The sequence below is a fragment of the Nicrophorus vespilloides genome, unplaced genomic scaffold (assembly GCF_001412225.1).
Source record: "Nicrophorus vespilloides isolate i.1.1-1 unplaced genomic scaffold, Nicve_v1.0, whole genome shotgun sequence".
NCBI lineage: Eukaryota > Metazoa > Arthropoda > Insecta > Coleoptera > Silphidae > Nicrophorus > Nicrophorus vespilloides.
In genome coordinates, this window is record NW_017095683.1 from 58,514 (window position 1) to 80,750 (window position 22,237).

A 22,237-nucleotide genomic window follows, 5' to 3' on the forward strand; every position below is an offset into this window, starting at 1 on the left:
GTATGGGTGTGTTGAGATCCACCCCAATTAATGTACTCCTGGCGGTGTCTGGAGTTCTCCCATTGGGCATTCGCAGCAGATTCCTTACCAAGCGTTATCTCATCCGTAGCGTGGCCATGGGGGAGGCCTCGCTGGTTCTACCAGCGGCAATAGAAGCGGCTAATTTGTTCTACACATCACCATATTGGAGAAGCAAGGGGCCTCCATTGCTGTCTTCCTGGTTTGGGGAAGTGGAATCGATGGTGCCTAAAATCGACAACTTGGCGCTACAACTTTTCACTGCACCTCGTGCCGCAGGAATCACAAGTACAAAATTCCTAAAAGCTAGAGAGGAATTCAGCAATTCAATCTGGCTGTACGGGTTTTTCAAGAGTTTTCCGAGCAATTCAGGGAGTACATGCAAGTATATGCGGAAGGCTCGGTTCACCCCAGCCCCATGTCGCTTTCCTACGGGATCCACTTCCCACAATCAAATTCCGAATATTCGAAATCCCGACATACTGATAATCTCAACAACTTTATTTATTTTAGTAAATCTTGATGAATTTAAGGGTTTTTAACTAGATATTATAAATTTAGCGTAGGTTGTATTTCTGCAAAAGGCTAATGACCATAGGTGTTTCTGCCCAAATATACAATATTTTCTGTCAAAAATGTATTTATATATAAACAAATGAAACAATTAAATAACATAATGAAAACAAATACAAATAAATGGTAGTGAATCTTCTTTTTGTGTAAAACAAATTAAAATGTGTGCTACAAAACAAACATGTAAAATCAATTGGATTTTATGCAATATGCAACAATTTTTTTTTACAAAAATATTTAAAGTGGATATTCGAATATTTGATAAAATGTACAGTTGCATTTTTAAAAAACACTTGTTTTTATTTTAACAAAAATGCTAACAAAATGTTTAAAATGATTTTGAAATGATTGAACTGTTTTTTTTATGAAAAAAATAAGAGTATATTTTTTATCATATTATGTGATTTACTTAACATTTTTTAACAATTTTTGGTATAAATATTTAAATTAAGCAACAAAAATAATTGAAGTTGGCGAAAAAACTTAGCTCTTTGGTTACAATATCAAGCAAGAAACTCAGATGTGCCACGTATAAAGTTCTTACAATACTATACGGATTAGAGTTTCCACTTTTCCACCTTCAAGTCTTACTAGTTGCGTACTAGTATATATTTGAAAGTTTTGCAGTTCAATATATACGGTTAAAAGTTTTTTCTATTTCAGTTCCATGACAAAATAGTACAAAATCCAAATGTAAAGCGATGATATTTTTCATTATAATGATACAATATTTATAGAAAAACATAATTATTTACGTTTCAGATAATAACATTTTTTTATATTTAATTTTCAAGTAATTAAAGATGTAATATTATTGATGAAACAGTGACAAATTTTGATATAAACTAAATAACATGTTAGGAATACAAAAGTAAACCGAAATTATGTTATAATTTCAGTTTACAAACACAATAAACCAAATACCGCAATATCTCGCATAGTGCGACCTCGATCAGTGCGGATTCTCTGTGTATATGTAACATTTGAAAAGAAAAAGCAAATCAAAGATTAATTAAGAAACTTTATACAGTCAATTCACTTTATCAGAGTTTTATTTTTGTTGAGATTTTAAAATCGTCGATTAGTCCGGTTTTAAACAGCCCGGCATATATAATTAATAAGTTAATATTGGTATAATAACTGGAGAGATTATATAATATTTAATTTCCTGCTAGAAATATTTCTATATATAAATACAGAATAATAAAAAATGTGTAATTGGTTTCAGTGATTACGTTTTGTCTATTATTGAAATTGTTGCTAGGATCGGATTAATAGAATGGTGGCAATTAATATTATGATATATTCGTTCGTGGAATATCCGTGCAGAGCAGCAGAAATACTTTGTGTGCATGTCCACGATTTGAGCTCCGCAAAATCCGGAAATATGAGGGGATGATGAATCGCGAGTGTATGCAAATTTCGACACGCCAACTAATAATAAATGAATCACGTCTCTAGGTCGACGTGCGCCAACATTTTCACTCAATTTATATAAAGCCAGGATTCGCTCTAATTGCCAGATGGAAAAAACAATCAGATTGCGTTACTATTTTTGCTGGAATTAGGCTACGTTTAATCCAAACACACAAAATCATGAAATGTATTAAACTTTCATTCATTTGTTACAGTTGTTATTTATTTGTTATGTGTTTCAGCTGTTATAATCCTTTATATATATGATCCAATGCTTATTTATGATCCAATAAATATTTTATAACTACTAAAATACTGCCTAGTGCAACGGTCGGCAACCTGCGGCTCTTTCTATGATATATGCGGCTCCCATTTAACACAGCGGTAGCTATAGTTTAATATTTCATTTCACTAGTACAATTGTTCAAACAATGGAAAATTGCAACGAGAAATGTAAACCAGTAGGAGTTGTATCTGACAGTGATAGAGCTATTGGTAACAATCTCATTAATTTAGATGACTTCAACAGAGAAACAATAGAAAGAGTAAGTGATGATAAATCAGATGATAATTTAAAAATAATAGAGAAATAGATTCTAGATTAAGAACGAAATTGCAAAAAAAAATCGTTATTTAAGAAATGTAAAACTTAAAAGAGAATGTAAAGTATTTGAAACATTTAAAAATTGGACATTGATGTTCAAAATTTTATCAGATCTCAAATATCCAATTTTGGCAAGAAAAAAAAGGAGAATCTTATGGGAAGCACTTGTATGTCACCAAGGTCCTACAAATTGTGCTACAATTAATATGCTTCTAGAAAATTCAAGACGAATATATATACAAGAAAATAATTACCTGAGGCAAATATGAATGAGGAACAATTTATTAACTAAAAATTTAAAATATACATTGAATAATGAGGTTAAATCTGCTTATTTCATTGATGCTTCAAGAAGTAGAAGATCCATGAAAAATGTTACAGTTAGACATGTAACTCCTAGACAAATTCCAAAGATGAATGCCATACAGCAGGTGCAATTATGGAATTAATGATAGAATGGGAGAAAATTACATCGGAATTTGAAGGGTACAGCAGTACTTTGCAATTATTTAAATAAAATATTTGATAGTTTAAATTTTGGCATAGTACAAATGAGATGTAAAGTGTGTTGAAATGGGATCATTTACAACTATGGTATGAGGCCAAATAGGTTGTAAAAAGTATGACATTTATTATTTTTATGTTATTACAAAAAATGAATTTTAGATATTTGCCGACTAAATCTTTAAACCAGGATACTTTTGAAAATTTCTTTGGCCCAGTGAGGCATATAGGAGGTCCAAACACCAGGCCTACATGTACCATATTTATTAGTAGGTTTTAAACGTTAATATTGAATAACGTTATAATTTCCAATATTAGAGGCACACATTGCGAGACAGATTTTGGTGGCTCTATTATGAGAGATTTAAATCTATTTTTAAAACAGGAACATGAACCATCGCCAACCCTTACAAACAATACAATACAAGTGCCAAAAAAATATATCAATGATGATATCAATGTTGAACAGTTAATTGTTTTCAATCTATCTGTAGATATTTTAAAACCAATAGGACAATTAATTATTGATATATTAAATATATCTTATTATATATTGCCTTACCAGAGAGAAATGATCCCCATAAATTGATGAAACAATATCTAAGAGAGAAAATTATTTGGAAATTTAATGAATGCATACACACAAATGAATTTATCAATAATTTACTGGATTGTATTCCAAAAAGAATTCATGAAACTTATTTACAAACTTTAAATCGCATTTTAAATTATAAAACAGAAATTATTAATAACCAAAATGGGTAGGTTACAACAAAGTTTATTAGAATATGTAAGAGACATAAATGATTGAACACTTGCACAGGTACTATCATGAACAATATTAATTTGCAAATGACCTTCGAGTAATTACTTCAAAAGCATCCAATTTATAAATCGAAGTATAACTGTATTATATTACATTATATACTCATAAAAGTAACCCAAAAATATTTAGGAATAGTTGAGTTAAAATATTTTGTAAACTAATGTTACATAAATACGAAATATATACACTTGGAATAATTCAAAACAAAGGGAATTGAAGTACATTGGACTACGCTAATATACATAACAACAATTTTATTTCTGTTTTACAGTCTTTTTATGCGCAGTGCATGGACGAAATTAACGCTTTTATTGGCTATTAAGTCGTAGTCGAAAAACAGTTTCCGGTTACGGGCATTGCAGAAAAAGCTACACGACGATACAAGAGTGCTTAAAATTAATCGACCCGAAGAGTCGTGTGCATGTCTGAATGGAGGGTGGGTTTAAGGGTGGATTCCGACCCCAATTTCCTTTTGGCTCCACGCGCGAAAATGAATATTTAATAATTCTCCCCCGAATGTTTAATTCCGATTGCAGATTGTTGTGTCTCAGTTCTCCCCATTTCCATAAACACGCTTATTTTGATGCTGAAGTGCACAAGGAATGCTTAATCCTTAATTAAAGTCTGCTGTTGCCTTGCACGTACACCGACTACTCCTGCTACTTGTTAAAGATTGTATCACCAACCTGTTGTTTGATTTTCAACACGAATGATGGTTATAAAAATAATTATATCTTTTAAACTATCTACTTTCATTTGCATATATTGCTAATTCATTAATTTGTTATACTATCAAAGAGTTTAGTGAAAAAATGGTTTTATTTCAATAATTTAATGTATTATATTTAGTAAACATGTATTTTCTTGAATCATTTAATAAATTACATGAACATATTCATTTATAGTAGCACTGCGATCCAATTTTTAAGAATATTTTAACTCGCTATGACAAATGGTAACAGTTGCCATAACAAATCATTTGTTTTATAATAAAATACACTAACAAAATGTTGTCCAACTTTATGAAAACTATTTACTACAACATTCATGAATATATTTCGATTCTTGTTGTGCAATGGGAAGTTTGCAAAGATATAAATAAATATAAGAATAGTGTGGAGAAATAGACATGCAGACAAATTTTGATAATATCAACAAAATATCAAAGAACATATTAAAGTCTCTGAATATTACAGGAACACTGTCATGCATGGAATGCAAATGGATGATCACTTTAAACCAGCGTTCGGGGAACCGGGGTAAATTACCCAAAATGGGGTAAAAATGATTTTTTTTTGGTAATAGGGAAATTTTTCTAATTTCATTTTACCAAACTCAGAGAGCGGTTCTCTGACTACTTTCCAGATCTTGATGTACAAACTGTAAATTGGGTTGTAGATCCTTTTAAATGTGTATGTCTGTCTGTGTCTGTGTTAATGTGTAATTAGTAACATACCAGAAGAACCTCCAGGTTTGGCAGAGGCAATTCTTGACCTTCGATCCAATACTGAAGCACATATTCAATTTGAGACCAAAGCAAATCTGTCGTCTTTTTGGTTGTCAAAGACCGAAGACTGTATTCAAATTGCTCTTACATTACAAGTCCCAATTTTGAAGTAATTATATCAAACATGAAGCAACATCATTTTTCCAAAACCTGAAGGGGGAAAGTTTTCAATTAACTTTTTTTTATAAATATGTAAATGTAAATTAATTCAATAAATAATGTTTATTTGAAATTTACATTGATTGTTTTCTTTTCAGAATGGGGGGGGGCTAATATCGACTTACGCAAAAAAAATTTTGGGGTAATGGTTAAAAAAGTTCCCCGACCGCTGCTTTAAACAGATGTCCATGAACAATGGATGCCATTACCGAATTATTAACATGCTTGGATTTTTTTTTGATATTTGTAAATATTTTATAAATGATTCAGTTAATTAACTGCTCGATTATCAAGATTTCCGATAGAAGAATACATTGAACATATTATCATACAATTTTGTAAATATTATATATATTATAATACATAATGAAATAAAAACAATATGTGAGTTTGATTAGAATTAGTGTTCCATTTTATGAAAACCAGTTATTTCAACATTCATGACAGAACTTCGATTTATTTACAACACGAGTAGTAGTAGTGAGAAATTCGCAAGTATATGAAATACCGTAGACATATGTTCTTTGAAAAAACAGTGTATTTCGTTGGAATATGAGTTATGCACCAGCAAGTGAAAATTTAGTTCCAAAATAAAAACGTAGAAAATAAATAGAAATTGCTGGAGTTATGAAAAAATGCATTAATTTGGCGGCTGGAGAGTAGATGACGTTGCAAACGATACATATAAATATAGGAATATCGTCAAGAAATAGATATTATCAAAGAACTTCTTAAAGTTTGCGAATATTTGGTGGATACGAGTTCTGTACCAGGGAATAGCTTTTCATTATTCCAGAAAAGAAAAAGGAAAAAAAATGGAATATTGGGCGGAACACACAACTGAGCTCAACAAATTGTCGATGGTACTCACAAATTGTATGGAATTATCAGAAACCCAGTGTAAAGATGTTACCAACTAAACAAAGTAACGCAAGGATATGGAATACCGAAGACAAAAGTTCTTCTAAAAACAGTGTGTTTCATTGGACATGAGTTCTGCACCAATAAATACCTTATGATAAGAAAGAAATATAAATTGGATATTGGGCGAAAGTCACAACTGAGCTCAACAAATTGTTGAAGGTATTTATAAATTGCATTGATTTGTCTGGAGATCGTATGAAAACTGTACTGTTTATGTACGTAGAATAATTAAGATCAATTATATGGATTGTACAAAAACAGGTAAGAGACAGCATAGAATTTCCAACGAAAAAAAAAATTATTCCAAATATGTAATAATTAAGGCATTCTAATGTTCTTTGGGAAAAGAAACTGAAAAATGAAGATTTAACGCACTTCCCTACATGCAACCTCAACAAATCAAGTTTAGATGATACTGCATCGTATCAAAAATACGCAAACATTTTAAAAATTTGAAAAAAGATTTATAGATTTAAAGATTTTAATTGTTTGGAAGACTAGTTTTGTTTGTTTTCTTCGATTTATTACACCATTTGTTAATTCTCCTCACGTTTGAAACATTTTAATATCTCACATTATTTTTTTGAAAAGCATGGAAATAGATTTCCTTATACTATATTGGAAACGTTAATTTATTATTTATTGTAAGAATAAAAGAGAATTGAGTGCGAGAAGACTATTACATACTGATAACTTACACAGCGCGAGAGTCGCTGTGATATGAATTGCGAGAACGATTCTTCAGCACTCTAGTGGTGAATCGAGATTTCAGCCAGTGAAAAAAAAAAGTTCTTCCTAAAAAGACCAGCAAAAACAACACCGATGATAACAGTGCGCACGATACGGGCTCTAAGTGCGATTCAAACGCGACTCAAAATTTAAAAATGCTACAGAAACTAATGAGAGCGAGTGAGAAACACAGAAACCAAACAGGAACGAAAGAGACAGAGAATTAACTGACGGTGATGACAAAAAATTGATTCCAAGTACTGAGCAAAGAATATCCGAATATCCACGACTATATAAATAAATATATTAAAAACTTAAGAATATGCTATACAACTTTATGAAAACTACTTGTTACAACATTCATGAAAATGAAAATCGACTCGTGTAGTGGAAAGTTTTCAAGAATATGAATTACAGAAAACGTATGTTCTTGAAAATCAGCTATGATAAAGAGATGGTTATTCCAGAAAGGAAAAATGCAAATGTAATAAAACGGAAATAATAATTGACCTCAACAAATTATTGGATGCCCTCACAAAATATCATAGAACTTATTAATTTTGATAAATACTGCAAGAACATTGTCAAGCCTAGAAAAAAGTGGATAATTATAATAATTATATCAATGAACTGTATGATTGCGTTGATTTTTGTAATAAATATAATATAAAGAAATAAAAAATATAATCTACTAATGTTCTCATCAGTGTTATAGTAACATCATTATTTGAATGCCCACATTTCTATGCACAATGTTATATTTTGTGTATAAATTACAGACGCGCAGTGTCACTAAGTGGCCATAATATGGTGGCACCATATGCTATAATAAGTTATTTAATATAATACACTTGCACCACTACACAAATTTTGATTTATAATAATTATTCTGTTTATAAAATAAATTAAACTATTGGTATAAGAAAAAATCTTAACATTTGCTATAATTCTATGTATTAAGTACACTAACTTGTATTCCTTTTTACGTGTCATAAGGAGCAACGGCAGCAAAGAGAAAATTAGTGTTATTTGCCTAAATTATGAACGTCCGTTTAGCGTGTTTGCGTAATAAGCATGTGCCTCTGCGAAAAACGGCGAAAAGGGCGTTTAGTTAAAAATTTTATCATCGTAATATGATAAACACTGCAGCGTTTAAACTCCGCACAATATAAATTTACGCGTTGCTACAAAAAAAAATTGTATAAAAATTTAACAAAAAAAAAGTATATACGGAAACTGCGACAATGTGCGCGAAACAACGATAATATTCATAACTCTTATCGCCACGAACATATTTATAATATAGTAAAATGTAACACCCAACCTATAATAAATTCTGGTGAAAAGTTTCGCGTTCGGATTTTCTGTTGCTACGCAAAACTTGCACAATTTTCACGACTATCAGCAAATGTTTGGTTATATAAGTTTCCATATTTACTTTTCAGTAAATCAACTATTAAACACTCTTGAAAAATATTTTTTTATAGACAATATTAATTATTTTAAAAATCGTGATTTTTTTCTTATAATTACAAAAAACGCTTCAATCAATTTTGAGTTAAAAAAAATAGACATTTTTTATAAGATTCTTTTAATAAATCAATTCTTTAATTACTTATACTTCTACAATATATAGATAAATAAAAGATTTGCGCATCATTAAATGAACGCGCACAACGCATTGCTCACTGTTGTTTTATGTGTAGATATTATGCACATATAGTGTCACTTAGAATGCGCACATCGTTATGCGCAAAGTTACGTTATTATCTTATTGAACAATTACATAAAATATTTTAATACATCATTATCAGAATCATAAGAAGAAATATTCGATACTTAAATTATTTGCAATATAGAAAAATATATAAAAATTCATCATTAAGAAAATTTCCAAAATTTCTAAATGAAAATAGTACAATAAATCAAAGTAGGCATAACTTCTAGAAAACCCATAGCGTAAGTAGTTCTAAAGCACTCAGATTATTACCATTGTTCACTCCACTCTTCTTTGTTCAAGAAATGCATTCGGCAGCTTTTAAATTGGCACAACTCAATCGTCGTTTCAACCCCCATCAAATTTTCCGCCCCGTGAAGTTCAAAACCGCTCGCCGCTCTCATTCCGCAAGTATAATTAAGGAAGAAAACGTCGGAGAGAAAAAAATATAAACCAAAAAAAAAACAAAATTCAGCTGCATTTGAGAATTGCCGTAAGAAATTGCGATTGATTGCCGCACGAGCGACGAATTATAGATGGAAATTGTCGTGGAAAGGAAAATCCACAGTTTCCGGTGTCACAACAGTTTTCCTCGCGATTTCCGTGATCGATCGAGGCATGCGAAAAATTCACGATTAATTGGCGAGCCGATAAATCCAATCCAAATCGCGAACCGAACTTAATTGGGTCGCCAGACTAATATCATTTCGGATGCGGATTTATTTCGAGCACCATCAAGCAAAGCTGCCGTTATTTATAACCGGAGGATAAGTCTTTTAAAGGGTGAAGCTGCCGGCACCCAATCAGGACCATCAAATTATTTCCATCTGTAATAAAGAGTGGTAATCATACTAGATTATATGAAGTTGATGAATCATTGCTTTCACAGCTTGTATAAAATTCTTATCAACGAGCGGCGGATAAACTTTTTATGCTTATGCACACGTCCTGCATAGATGTAGTTATTGAATCTTTGTTCTTAGCGAAACGCCACTAGTCCATTTGAGAAGGCTTTGACATTAGTTTTGTAGAGTACTTATCAAAACACAAATTGCTTTGTCCACAAAGGGTTAATGTCCTCAAATAAGTGATTCAAATTAAATAATAAATTAATTTTCCATAATCTTGCATTTATTGTATTATTTAATTGCCTTTTTATATTTTTCATATGAAATAAAAATTTTAGTGTAAACATTACTTTTTTAGAGAAAACAGCACTTTTTAAAAAGCTTTCTCTTTTAATGGTGAGTGGTGGCCATCTGGATTTTGGTTGAAACGCCACATGTCCAGTTCGACCCTGTCTGTCCACGAACATTAATTTAGTGAAATTCGATTTGAAACTTGATGAAGCGATGGATCCGGAGTTTCCGGTTAATGGCTGAGTTCGCCGTAATGGCATTCATCCGCCTCAATACTCTTGCCAAGGAGGATAAGTGATGTTTAATTATTATGCGATTCTGGATCTCTGGCAATGACTTATTGGACGATGCTGCACTCTCCTCCTCTCTGGCCCTCACCGAAATGCCTAATCGTCTTCGGTCAAAGGGAAATCGAGGATCCAGATCCCTTTATTACTGCACCAATCAATTCGTCATTGCGAATTCTACGAACATAAATTACAAACTCGAGATTGCATTTTGCAGTAGTTACTTAATGGTATTCAATTGTCTTACATGCAACATATCAAACAATTTTTATTTGTCAATTGCAACTAACTTAGATTAAGAGATTAAATAAACTATTTGGAAAAATAATATAAGCTTCCTAACATAAGCAAGGAAAAAATGCGTTTGCAGGGAACGTATCAGTAATTTGACTATTTATAGTTACTAATTTATTAATTTTTTATAGTTTAGTTGGAGTAATAAATATCATAAATTATTGAAAGATTTGTTGAACATCTACGAAAAAATATTTTTACAGTTGAAATAAAATATAAGACAAATATATTAATTGAATATTATGTGTGAAATAAGTATAAAAAATCATAGTTTTCGTGGAAATTTCACAAATTTTATACGTTGCGAAAATGTCACCTAAAAAATATTTTTTTTAATATCAAACTTCCTATTATAGAATAATGTAGTTTATTCATCAATAAAAATGTAATGTCTTTTTTAATAACCAATGCTTTTCATAGAAATATATCAATTTAATTAACATCCAAGTGAAAAAGTGGCAGTAAACCAAAATATTGATATTTTTATTATGATTATTTAAAATGCTGTAAATAATTCAATAAAATACTAAAAGTTTTTTAATTCATTAGTATTTTTGTGGATGTTAACTATTCATAATGTAATTATAACATATATATTGATTTCTTAATAAATAGATAAATATTTATTGTTTTAAGAGAATTACCACAAAAAAATGAAATTAAGAAAGAAAATATAGATTTTTAAATTCTATAATTTCTACATTTTCTGCATTTTGATATTGAAAATAACTTTGATTAATAAACTTAGAAATTGTGACAATGTAATAAAACAATTAACGTAATTAGTTTTAATAATAAGAAATAGTAAAAAGGATTCCCACCTAATCAAAAAAGTATAAATTTAAACTAATATCGGCTCGCATATATCAAAGATGTGATCACAGCGTCTTGCATACAACTTCACATTAGCAAAGTCTACTATGTAAAGAATAGGGCGGATATATCCGCAACCTGTTCAATATTAACAAAGGGTTTTAACGATTTAAATTGAAGAAAAAAAACAATTCAAATATATTTTTTTTTAATCACGTTAATTCGAATATTTTGTATCATAATAAGGCAAAAACTGGAATAAATTAATTGTAATTTACTAAATTGTTTTTATAAACAACAATACGAAAGTATACTTACGTAGAAAAATGAGTCAGTTTGTTACTAGCTATTAATTATTTTATATTTTAGTATGATTCTAAATAATAATAATTGATTGGCCAGATAAATACGTTCAATTAAAATATATAAATCCTAAATAAATACAAATGAAATGACTAAACAAAATAATATAAATTGATAAAAATAATTAATTGGCCAGTTTCCAAAGGAGATGATTCTATAAATACGTATTAATTTTTATTTGTCTAATAAATATTAAGGAAAAATAAAACAACTAACAGATAAATGTGATATAAAATGATATATTTTCTTATTTAGAAAATTGAAGATAATTCAATTAAATTTATTTTTCTGAAACTGGAATTCGCATTTTACACTATGAAGTTGCAAGTAGCTTCTATGTCATCTGCAGGACTTAATCTAAATCACAGCGATTAGAAGTTTGGAAATAGTTGCACGTAGGTATGACAAAGTGCGGAAGACAGAGCCAGAGCCCTTAACCCAGATCCAGTTCAAGATTCTTACCTTTCGCAGGGGGCGTGAACCGAGCGTCGCAATACTCTCCTGTGAATCCTGGTCCGCATTCGCATCTGACTGCGGAGTCCCCGATGTGCCTGCAATAATAAACATGCAAATCAGTATTTTAACAAGAAACAGTGTATATGTGTGTTTGGGGGTGGTTTCGGGTGGTGTTTTTCGGCGTACACGCGCGAAGAGCTCGGTATATGGGAAGACCGTTTCCAAAATATACAATGGGCCCTCGGAGTTCGTTCGTTTTTCGCGCTATCTCTTACACACCCTGTGAGCTGAATATTTATTTATTAAATTACATATAGCCTGGCTCCTCCACCAAGGAAACCACCCTCCGCGTTCAACTTAAATAAATATTGAGAGCGAGATAATTTGGGAATGTGCTGGTAGCTACAGCTATATGGTAGCTGCTTGGCTCCGGTGCCGTTCACGACCATTAAATATTCACTGCAATGGCACTACCATACCAATGCCAGCTCACTATTCGTGCTTGTTATAATAAGTTTAATGTTTTATCAAATATTTGCTTTTCCTACATATTATACTGAAAAACAGTCAAAGCACGAATATCAGTTACATCACATTACTCATTGACAATAAAATATCCATGACAGCATATTCATGGTTATTCTGTTCTATATTCATATTTACCCTAACTAATTCACTTTATCTACTTATTGAATAAATTAACATTATTATGACAAAAAGTCCATACATATATCTTTGAAAAATATAGATTTTGTTAATCTTTACTATACTTTAAAAAGATACCTAATTTATAGAATAATCTGAAAATTATACAAATCTTACACTAAATATTATTATGGTTAAAGTTATATTATATTTTGCTATTTGGAATGTTTCCGCTCATTGTTATTTTTTCTTGGAATTGCAACAATCCAGAATAGATCTAGAATAAGTAATAGTTGTGTGGTTAGATTTTTGTTCCCACATGATTTAATGCTGCAGCTTCATTTACATTTACTTCGTGGAGTCTTTTCGATGTTGTCTGTGTAAGGAAGTCTGTATTTTGTGTTTGCGTCATGTTATTTTCGGCAGGCGACATTTCTTTCCGTTTTCCTTACACCGTTCCTCATTCAGAGCATTCAACTTTGATTGGCGTATTTAATATCACCATATTCTTTTATATATTTTTTTATTTAATTTAATTTCTTAACAGTTTTGAATTTATTGTTATTTAATCAGTTGATTGTCACTATGTTTCACTTTTTTACATTTTGCAAAGTTTTTTTTTTAACTTTTGCTTTCAAAAAATAAAATTGCGGTCTTAAAAAGTTTTGCAATTTAGCAAAAGGCAAAAAACTATCATCAGGTGGTTTATCAAGAATAAACAAATACACGAACATTTCCATATAGATATGGTCCAGTTCTTCGCGAGCATCGACCGCAGCAACATGCCGTCCACCGAACGAACAACTACAAGTTATAGCGCCAAACGTGTGACGAGGAAGAAGAAAGGAGAACTTTCTCTCCAAACTCTCCAAACCCTGACGCCCCTTCATCACCCACGCCATCCACATCGTCGCAACGCCGTTGCCCGAATTCTCCCCGTAACACCTCTCCAAGACCGTACGCCGCCGCCCTCAGCAACACCGTACCTAGATTCGACAACAAGGCCAACACTCCGACATCTTCGCCTACGCCAGTCCAGGTTTTTAAGTGGAGAATTGATAACCTACCGGCCAACGAAGCAAACCCCAGGTCATTAATCAAGCTCCTGCGGACCAGGGAATTCGGACTCACTTTCGCAAAGGCTCCGGAAGATCTTAAGGTGAAAGGAACCACAGCGTTTATCACCACCACGAACGAGAAATTTGCTGATAAAATCACCAACCTCCCAAACCGACTGGGTCAACCAGTGCGCATCACCAATATTCTCGGCCGGAATCGCGGCAGCCAAGAACCTCATCCTCCACTTCGAAAGGCCCAGACGTTCTCCTGCGTCCTAAAAGGCGTACACCGCACCATCATAGAGGAGGAACTGATAGAAACAGGTAAGTATCTCCAAATTATGGAGGATGAGAGAGTTGGATGACAAGGTGGCGCATCAAACCAAATCCCAGCAAATCGAAGCTCGTAGGCTTCCACCGCTCATTGTGCACTCTCCGCTTCAAGAACGTCACCCCACAAATCTCGCTTTGGAACCAACAAATTGAGGGAACCGCCAGCTCTAAATACCTCGGAGTCCAACTTCACCGCTTCTAATAGTAGTATTAATAGATAAATGAGACGGTCGCAGAGTTGAGTAATTTTTTTTTAAATTAATTTAGTAAATATAAATAGTATTCATAACATACAGTAACACATGCGTTAGGATTATGCAATTACCAAGTCATAATCCTACGATGCAGTAAAATAAGAACTGCAACATGCCAGAATATGTGATAACCCAACACCTACAGAGGAAACTAATTGGAATAATAAAACAACAAATACCTGATGTAATTGAGAGAGAAGGTTCAATACTTTTATTATAAGCTATTTTATATCGTGCTAAATATAGTATAATTTATGCTTTAAGATAACCAATCATTGAAGTAATTATATTTTTTTTATAGAAATTGGTTAACATCAAGAACTCACCCACTCATTATTAACTCTATAAATTTTTCATCTGTTACAAAAACAACTATGTTCTAGCTATTAACCTACTCGACAACATTAGGGAATTTGTGACTAATGCCGTTAAGCAATCTAAATGACAGTCGCCAACAAGCTACTTCCCATCAAGCATAAAATCGAATTCTGGAGATACCCTATTCCTCTCAAGAGGGGAGAGCAAGACTAAGGTTGACGATACAGCATATTGTGGAGAACTGTAGTAAACACGCGACACAGCGCGCAATGGCAGGTCCAGGGGGTTTAAGTCGCTAGTTAATAAACTCGACACTTTTAAAAATTGCTGCCATAACAACACCAGTCTGAGTCAGCATACCAAATTAACAAAAAAAAATCACACACATACACATGCAGTGGTTGACATGTGTGTGTATATGTGTATGTGTACTTTTTATATATATTTTTTTTTTAATAAATAATTTTAAATTTATGAAATAAATTGTAAATAATTTTTAAATTTACGAAATATATTTATTATTTTTAGTAAATACATTAAAAAATAGTAATTAACAAATTGTCTTATATATATATACTCCGTACTTTAAGAACTTTGGTCTCTTTCTGTACTTTTCAGGAAAATGAAGATTACACACTTTCTTATTTTGCCTTATATACTTATTGTCCTTATCTTTCAGTGAATCGTTACTTGTAGCAACTTTTCACTGCTCAAATAACAAAGAATCAATAGGTGGAAATAATCTCAACCCTATTTTGTCTTCTTGTTTTGTAAAACATCCTTCAACGCAACAAGTAATAACCATCCTAATATACATACATATTTATATAAATAATGATGAAAAACTGTTACTTACTTGTTCACAGTCACTTGCTCTCACTCAATGTAAACAACACGCAAACATGGCCGAAAGCATAAATTTGAAAAGTATACGAATAGTTCCGAATTTATTCGAGCCTGCACGATTTAACGTCCAGTCAACGTACCAACCTTAAGTAAACAAAATAAAAGTGTCTAAATTTGCCGTATCCTTTTAGACCCCCTGGGTAGGTCTACGGGACGACCTTGTTGTCGATCTCGACCAGGGGGGGTTAAGCGGATAGTGCATTTCTCAAGGGAGTTGGCAGTACATTCGACACACAGCTAGGAGAGATAAAGATTTCGTATGAAATCGGAAGCCAATCGGAACCAATCGGAACCAATCGGAACTTTTTCAAATATTTATTTTTCGCTAATATAACTTTATGACTATGTCGAATACAGCAAGAAACGGTCAATACAGTTTGGGTGTCCATTGTGGCAATTTTGTGATTTTGTTCTCCAGATAAGATAAGTTGGATTTATCCTCAAAAAGCCAACACAAATTTGTGGTGGGCGATAAACCCGAAATGGGCCAAAGAGATTTATATCAATAATAATTTACATACAATTTGTTTTAGGTCATTTTGTTCTTCAAAGTGTACTATAGTTTATTAGAAAACTTGTTTCATTGCTTTAATTAACATATAATTTGTGTTAGGTCATTTTGTTCTCCAAAGTGTGCTATAGTTTGTTAGAAAACTTGTGTTTTATTCTAAGATTTATAATCAAGCAAGTAATTTTCCTTTAATTGTTCGCTTTTTTTAACATACATTTTGTTTTAGGATGGTTTGAAAATGCTGCGTCCAAGGATGCAATACCTAATAATCATGGTACTAAGATTTCTAGCAGTTGATCTCCATTCTTTGATTAATGGAAAATGGCCTCAAGGAATGCTTTTTTGTTTAGAATGAGCAACGAGCATATGAAAAGAAATACGAGAGTTTGCAGATAATTACAATAAAAGACCTCAGTTCTTTGCTTATGATATGCCAAAGTTAACAGAAAATATTTTGAAAGATCCAGAAATGGATATTGATAATATTGACAAATAACAGTGCAAGAAGTGGTTGAAATTGATAATGTCAATACTAGAAAATACTTAAATACTTAGAAAAATGAGAAATATAAGGCAAAACACTGCGAATTTCAAAAATTTCAAAAATTAAGTGAAACTTTGCAAAGAACGCTGGAAGAAAAATTTGAGAAGAAAGGTATTCTGTAGAAGATAAAGCATTGGCTTTAAATATTTTTAAACCAATCAAAAGCTGCTATAAATAGTTGTCACAAATTTTCAAACTACCCTCAATTAGTACAGTTCAGAACTTTACCAGTAGGATGAGAATAAATCCATAAATGAATGCATTTTCAAAATACTAAAGACACATATTAATGATAATAGTAACATCAAAGAAAGACTCGTCACCTTAATTTTTGACGTAAATAAATAGTCTATTATTTATCCAGAAGTGGTATGATCAGCGGTTTTGAGGATGATGGCCTTGAGAGAACTGACAGAATAGCTGATCATGCACAAGTCTTCATAATTAGAAGCATTTATAAAAAGTGGAAATTTATTGTATCATACACTTTTACTCAGGGAATAACTAAATCTCCAATAATAGTGAAATTTATTAAGGAAATTATAAGTAGACTGACAGATATAGGATACATAGTTTTGGCACTTGTGTGTGATCAAGGAGCAACAAATTGCGCTGTATTTAAAATTCTATTAAATGATTCGAGAAAATTGTACATACAAGAAAATAAGGAACCAAAGTAAAATGTAATTAGAGTTGGTGAATCGAAAATTATTCCATTATTTGACATTTGCCATCTCATAAAATGTATGAGAAACAATTTATTAAATAAAAATTTTAAATTTAATGTGAAAGGAGGGAATTATGTTGCCAGTTGGGAAGATATCCAAACTGCATATTTCGTAGATGCACCAAAGAGGACAACAAGAAGATTAATGCATAAAATTACTTCAAGGCATGTATTTCCGGAAAAAAATACCAAAGATGAAAGTATCAAACGCAGTGCAAGTATTTAGTAGATCAGTAAGTCCATCAATTGAAATTATGATTTCTGGTAATGTATCTTGTCCAAATGGAAGACAAAAGCAAATTCAATTGATACATCTGTGTTATGTGACTTTTTAAAAGAATTGTTTGACAGTTTGAATCTTGGTTTATTAAAAGATAAAGATAAGAATGATATATTAAAAGCAGTTACTATGAAGTCGAAACATTTGCAACAATGGCACAAAGCCAAAGAAGCTGTCAATGGAATGAAATTTATAAACCAAGATAACCAAATAACTAAACACCCATATGTACTACAAAATTTTAGTACTACATTAGATGGCTTTATAAATTTGCATAGTATATTATTAAAAATCAGGAAAATATATTTGGGCAATTGAGGCAAATGCAAACTGACAATAAACCGTAATGCAATTTATTTATAAGCCGCTTTTCGACATTTATCATTAATAGAATTACTATAAGTAACAGAGAAGGTACCAATTGTAAGGCAGAAGTCTGAAAACTTTAATGGGTGATTTGGAGGAATATATGAAGAAGCCATATGTGGCTTAAATCTACAAATCCATTAGATGAGTTGCACTTTTCAAAATTATCTGCAGATTTAATAAAATGTATTGAGAAAAAACAATTGCAAAAACGCTTGCAATACAAATTTATATGCAAGGGAAACATTGCCTTTTAAGTCAATACAAGATATAAACCAATAAAAAAATTCTGCACTGAAACATTTTTATACACAATAATCCAGATTTTTAATGTTACAAGTTATATTTTGCCACATATATTAAAGGAGACATATGATCCTTACATATTATTGAAAAATTATGTAAGGGAACATACTGAGGTTTCGAAGAATGCCCACATACCAATAATTTTATAGAAAATCTATTAGAATTAATTATTCATAAGTTATACGTGGCATCAATATTATATTAAAGTATGAAAGAGAGTTTTTTAATGAGAGAGATCTATTGCAACTAAAAATGTTATTATATGCACGTAAACATAAGCCCAAAAACAATACAAACTTGTACTGCTAAATTTTTCATCAGGAATTTATGCGTAAGTTGATTTTTTTTGTAATTCACTATTAATTAATGTTTATTTTTAGGATTGTATGGACTAAATCTACAATGGACCAAAAGGACTTGTACTTATTTATTGTACTTTTCTATTTATTTTAAATTAAATAAATAAATAATCATAATTTTATTTTTATATATATATGACATAGTGCGCGTGCGTGCATAATATTATACACACTCACACATAAACACACCTATGTATATGTGTGTATGTCACTGTGCGCGCGCGTGTGTGTGTAATATTTTACAGTTGACAATACATTAGACATAAATTAACATGCAACTTAGGTTTCCCTGATCTCGACAACTGGAAGGTGCCCTTCGAATCTGTCCTTTATGAATCCTGAATGAATCAGGACTGTTAATGCAAATAAAATTATTATGACATAAAAAATCCAAAATGTAACAGTATAAAACTTCAGTTATTTCATATTATACGTTTATCAATAAATATTACTACTAAAGATCACTAAACAAAGTTGTTACCAATAAAATGGTATTATAACATGACATTTTGTCCACAAAAAAAAACCATTAATATATTCCATCGTTTGAGTCTTATCATCGTATTATATCTTATTGTGAGAATATTGGGTATAATTCTGTAAAATTAAAGTGAAATAGAATTGCTGTCTCATGTGAAATAAACATGTGCAAATTTACAAAATATATTATACATCAAAATAAATATTATTTGCAATGTCTCAAATATTATTTATCTTATATAACTCATGACAAAAATTCATAACTAAAAAAAAAAATTGAAATTACTCATTAATAATAAATTATTGTAATTTATTTTAAGACTTAATAAGAAATTATATATTTACTGATAAATTAGAAAACAATTTTTATGAACGTTAACATTCAATAGATTTTTAGCAATTGAGGGAAAACATATTAATTTTTACATACATTAATAAGATACTTATCCAAGACAAAACAACTAGTAGGTTTCGGTTCACCAACAGAAATAAATTTTAATACATATAAATCAATTAACAATGTTATATAAACTGAAATGATCAAATTACTGAAAAACAAATACATATGCATACATAAATATTTGTTAAATCATTCAATTGATATTTGTTTGTTTAATTACAAAATTCTATACATTTGTTTTGATTCAATTTACAACATTCAGCACTTGCAAAACTATGTTTTTTTAACGACCTATAAATACTAAAAACAACAATAGTTCAGTCGTTTATATTGAATTCGTTTGTGATAACATCAAACATAAAAATAATCTCTTTAATTATCCATTTCGGACCATTATTTTAAATTATTCATAAAATACATTGAACGCTTTGAACGTTTGCTCATTGGTGAGCAAACGTTCAAAGAGAAGAAGCATTCTCGATTGAGGCATGTTTCTGAGGCTGTTGAATACTTGGAAGGGGAGAGCAACCCGTTTCTGAGCTGCTTGGAGGCAGATGCAAAAACTTTGTCAACTTAGAAGATCAAGTTTGCAGAAGCAGGGAGTGCTCAGGAATTCGCTAAAGATGTCATGTCAAAAGAGAATCTCTTTTGAGAATCTCGAGGTGCCGGAGGGAGTTTTAGCATCGGAAGAAGAGATATAGATCTCTTTTGAGAATCTCGAGGTGCCGGAGGGACACGTTTTATACAGACATCGTGAAGCTGGAGAGAGGTATAAAATTATTTCAGAGTCTCTTTTGGTCCACCAATCTGCAGGCTCTTCAATCAATCGAAATTGAATTGCAATAGAAATTGTTGAAGAAAATAATTTGTCGACAGGCGAGGATGAATAATGTGTAATTTCTTTCCATCAATTTTGTATATAAAATTATCAGAAATACTTTTTTTAACTATAATTTTGTAACGTAAGTTTGACAATACAGTTAACTATGCTCCTGAACGCTAGGTCTCCAGAATTTAGGAAGACCGCATCGAACCGCGAAGGAAGACGGTTCAGGTCTCCAGTAGAGAAGATTATATTTTGTGTGCTCCAAAAATATGGAGTTGTTGCTTTCAAATAATTTTATTATTTAGTCAATTATATTTTAGTTTGGTTTGAAATGTTCACACCGGAATATGTTAGAATTGATATTAAATTTTGCTTATAAATAATTGAAGAAGAGCATTAAGGATTCTCAAGATATATAATTGTAAAGAAAAGAAAAAATGTCTAGCAGAATATCATGAAATAAGTATACAAAATAATATTGTTACTAAATGAAACTTGATCAGTTTTTGTAATTTAGAACATTATAAATGACTTATTATTCGATTTAACATTTGAAACAGCTTTTAATATAAATAATTTTATTATTTTTATTGTCAGAAGTTATTTAAACATTACTATGTTTTAGTTCATTTCGAAATGCGAAACATTGATCAAAAGTGGGGACAAGCTGGCGGTGACAAAATTGAACAAAATACTGAACGATCTTAAAAAATTACATTATAGATTTATACAACGAGAAGAATATGAACATATCGGAATTGATGCGCACAAACAAACAAGAATACAATGATTTTAAGGAGCGCTTTGAATGTTTGTTCACCTATATAGAAAAGAAGCTGTTCTATACTTGGAGGGAGAGACTGACCCGTTTCTGAGCTGCTTGGAGGAAGATGACAACAACTTTGTCAACTTAGGAGGATCAAGTTTGCAGAAGCAGGGAGTGCTCAGGAATTCGCTATAGGATGTCATGTCCAAAAGAGAATCTTTTTGACAATGTCGAGGTGCCGGAGGGATTGCACGATGATATGACGGATGCGCAGAACAGTTTATATGATCTTTTGGACACGTTTTATACATACATCGTGAAGCTGGAGAGAGGTATAAAATTATTTTAGAGTCTCTTTTGGTCCACCAATCTGCAGACTCTTCAATCAATCGAAATTGAATTGCAAGATTTGAAGAGAGAGGTGATTGTTGAAGAAAATAATTTGTCGACAGGCGAGAATGATTAATATGTAATTTCTTTCAATCAATTTTGTATATAAAATTATCAGAAACACTTATCAATATCTTGCCTGATTTAGAAAAATACGTTGAAGACATTGCGTGACAAGTGAAGACAACGATTCAAGTATAGACAAATTACATAACCAACCAAACGATATGGATTTAAACAACGAGAAGAAAATAAACATATCCGAATTGATGCGCATGTTTAACACAAACCAAGAAGAATACAATGATTCTCGGTTCTCGATTGAGGCATGTTTCTGAGTCTGTTCAATACTTGGAACGGGAGAGCAACACATTTCTGAGCTGCTTGGAGGAAGATGAAAACGTCTTTTTCAACGATGTCTTAGGAGGATCAAGTTTGC

The 22,237-nt window shown here is 31.3% G+C and overlaps 1 protein-coding gene across 1 annotated transcript in view; it reads right to left on the reverse strand.

Annotated features, from left to right (window-relative positions):
- The window catches only part of LOC108559677 (suppressor of tumorigenicity 14 protein-like), a gene marked incomplete at its 3' end in the record, with an annotated part of 155,975 nt that overhangs the window by 51,592 nt on the left and 82,146 nt on the right, over positions 1-22,237 (reverse strand). The window contains exon 4 of the mRNA XM_017917024.1: positions 12,336-12,424. Within this exon, the coding sequence (XP_017772513.1) occupies positions 12,336-12,424 (89 nt within the window). The remainder of the gene's footprint in view (positions 1-12,335; positions 12,425-22,237) is intronic.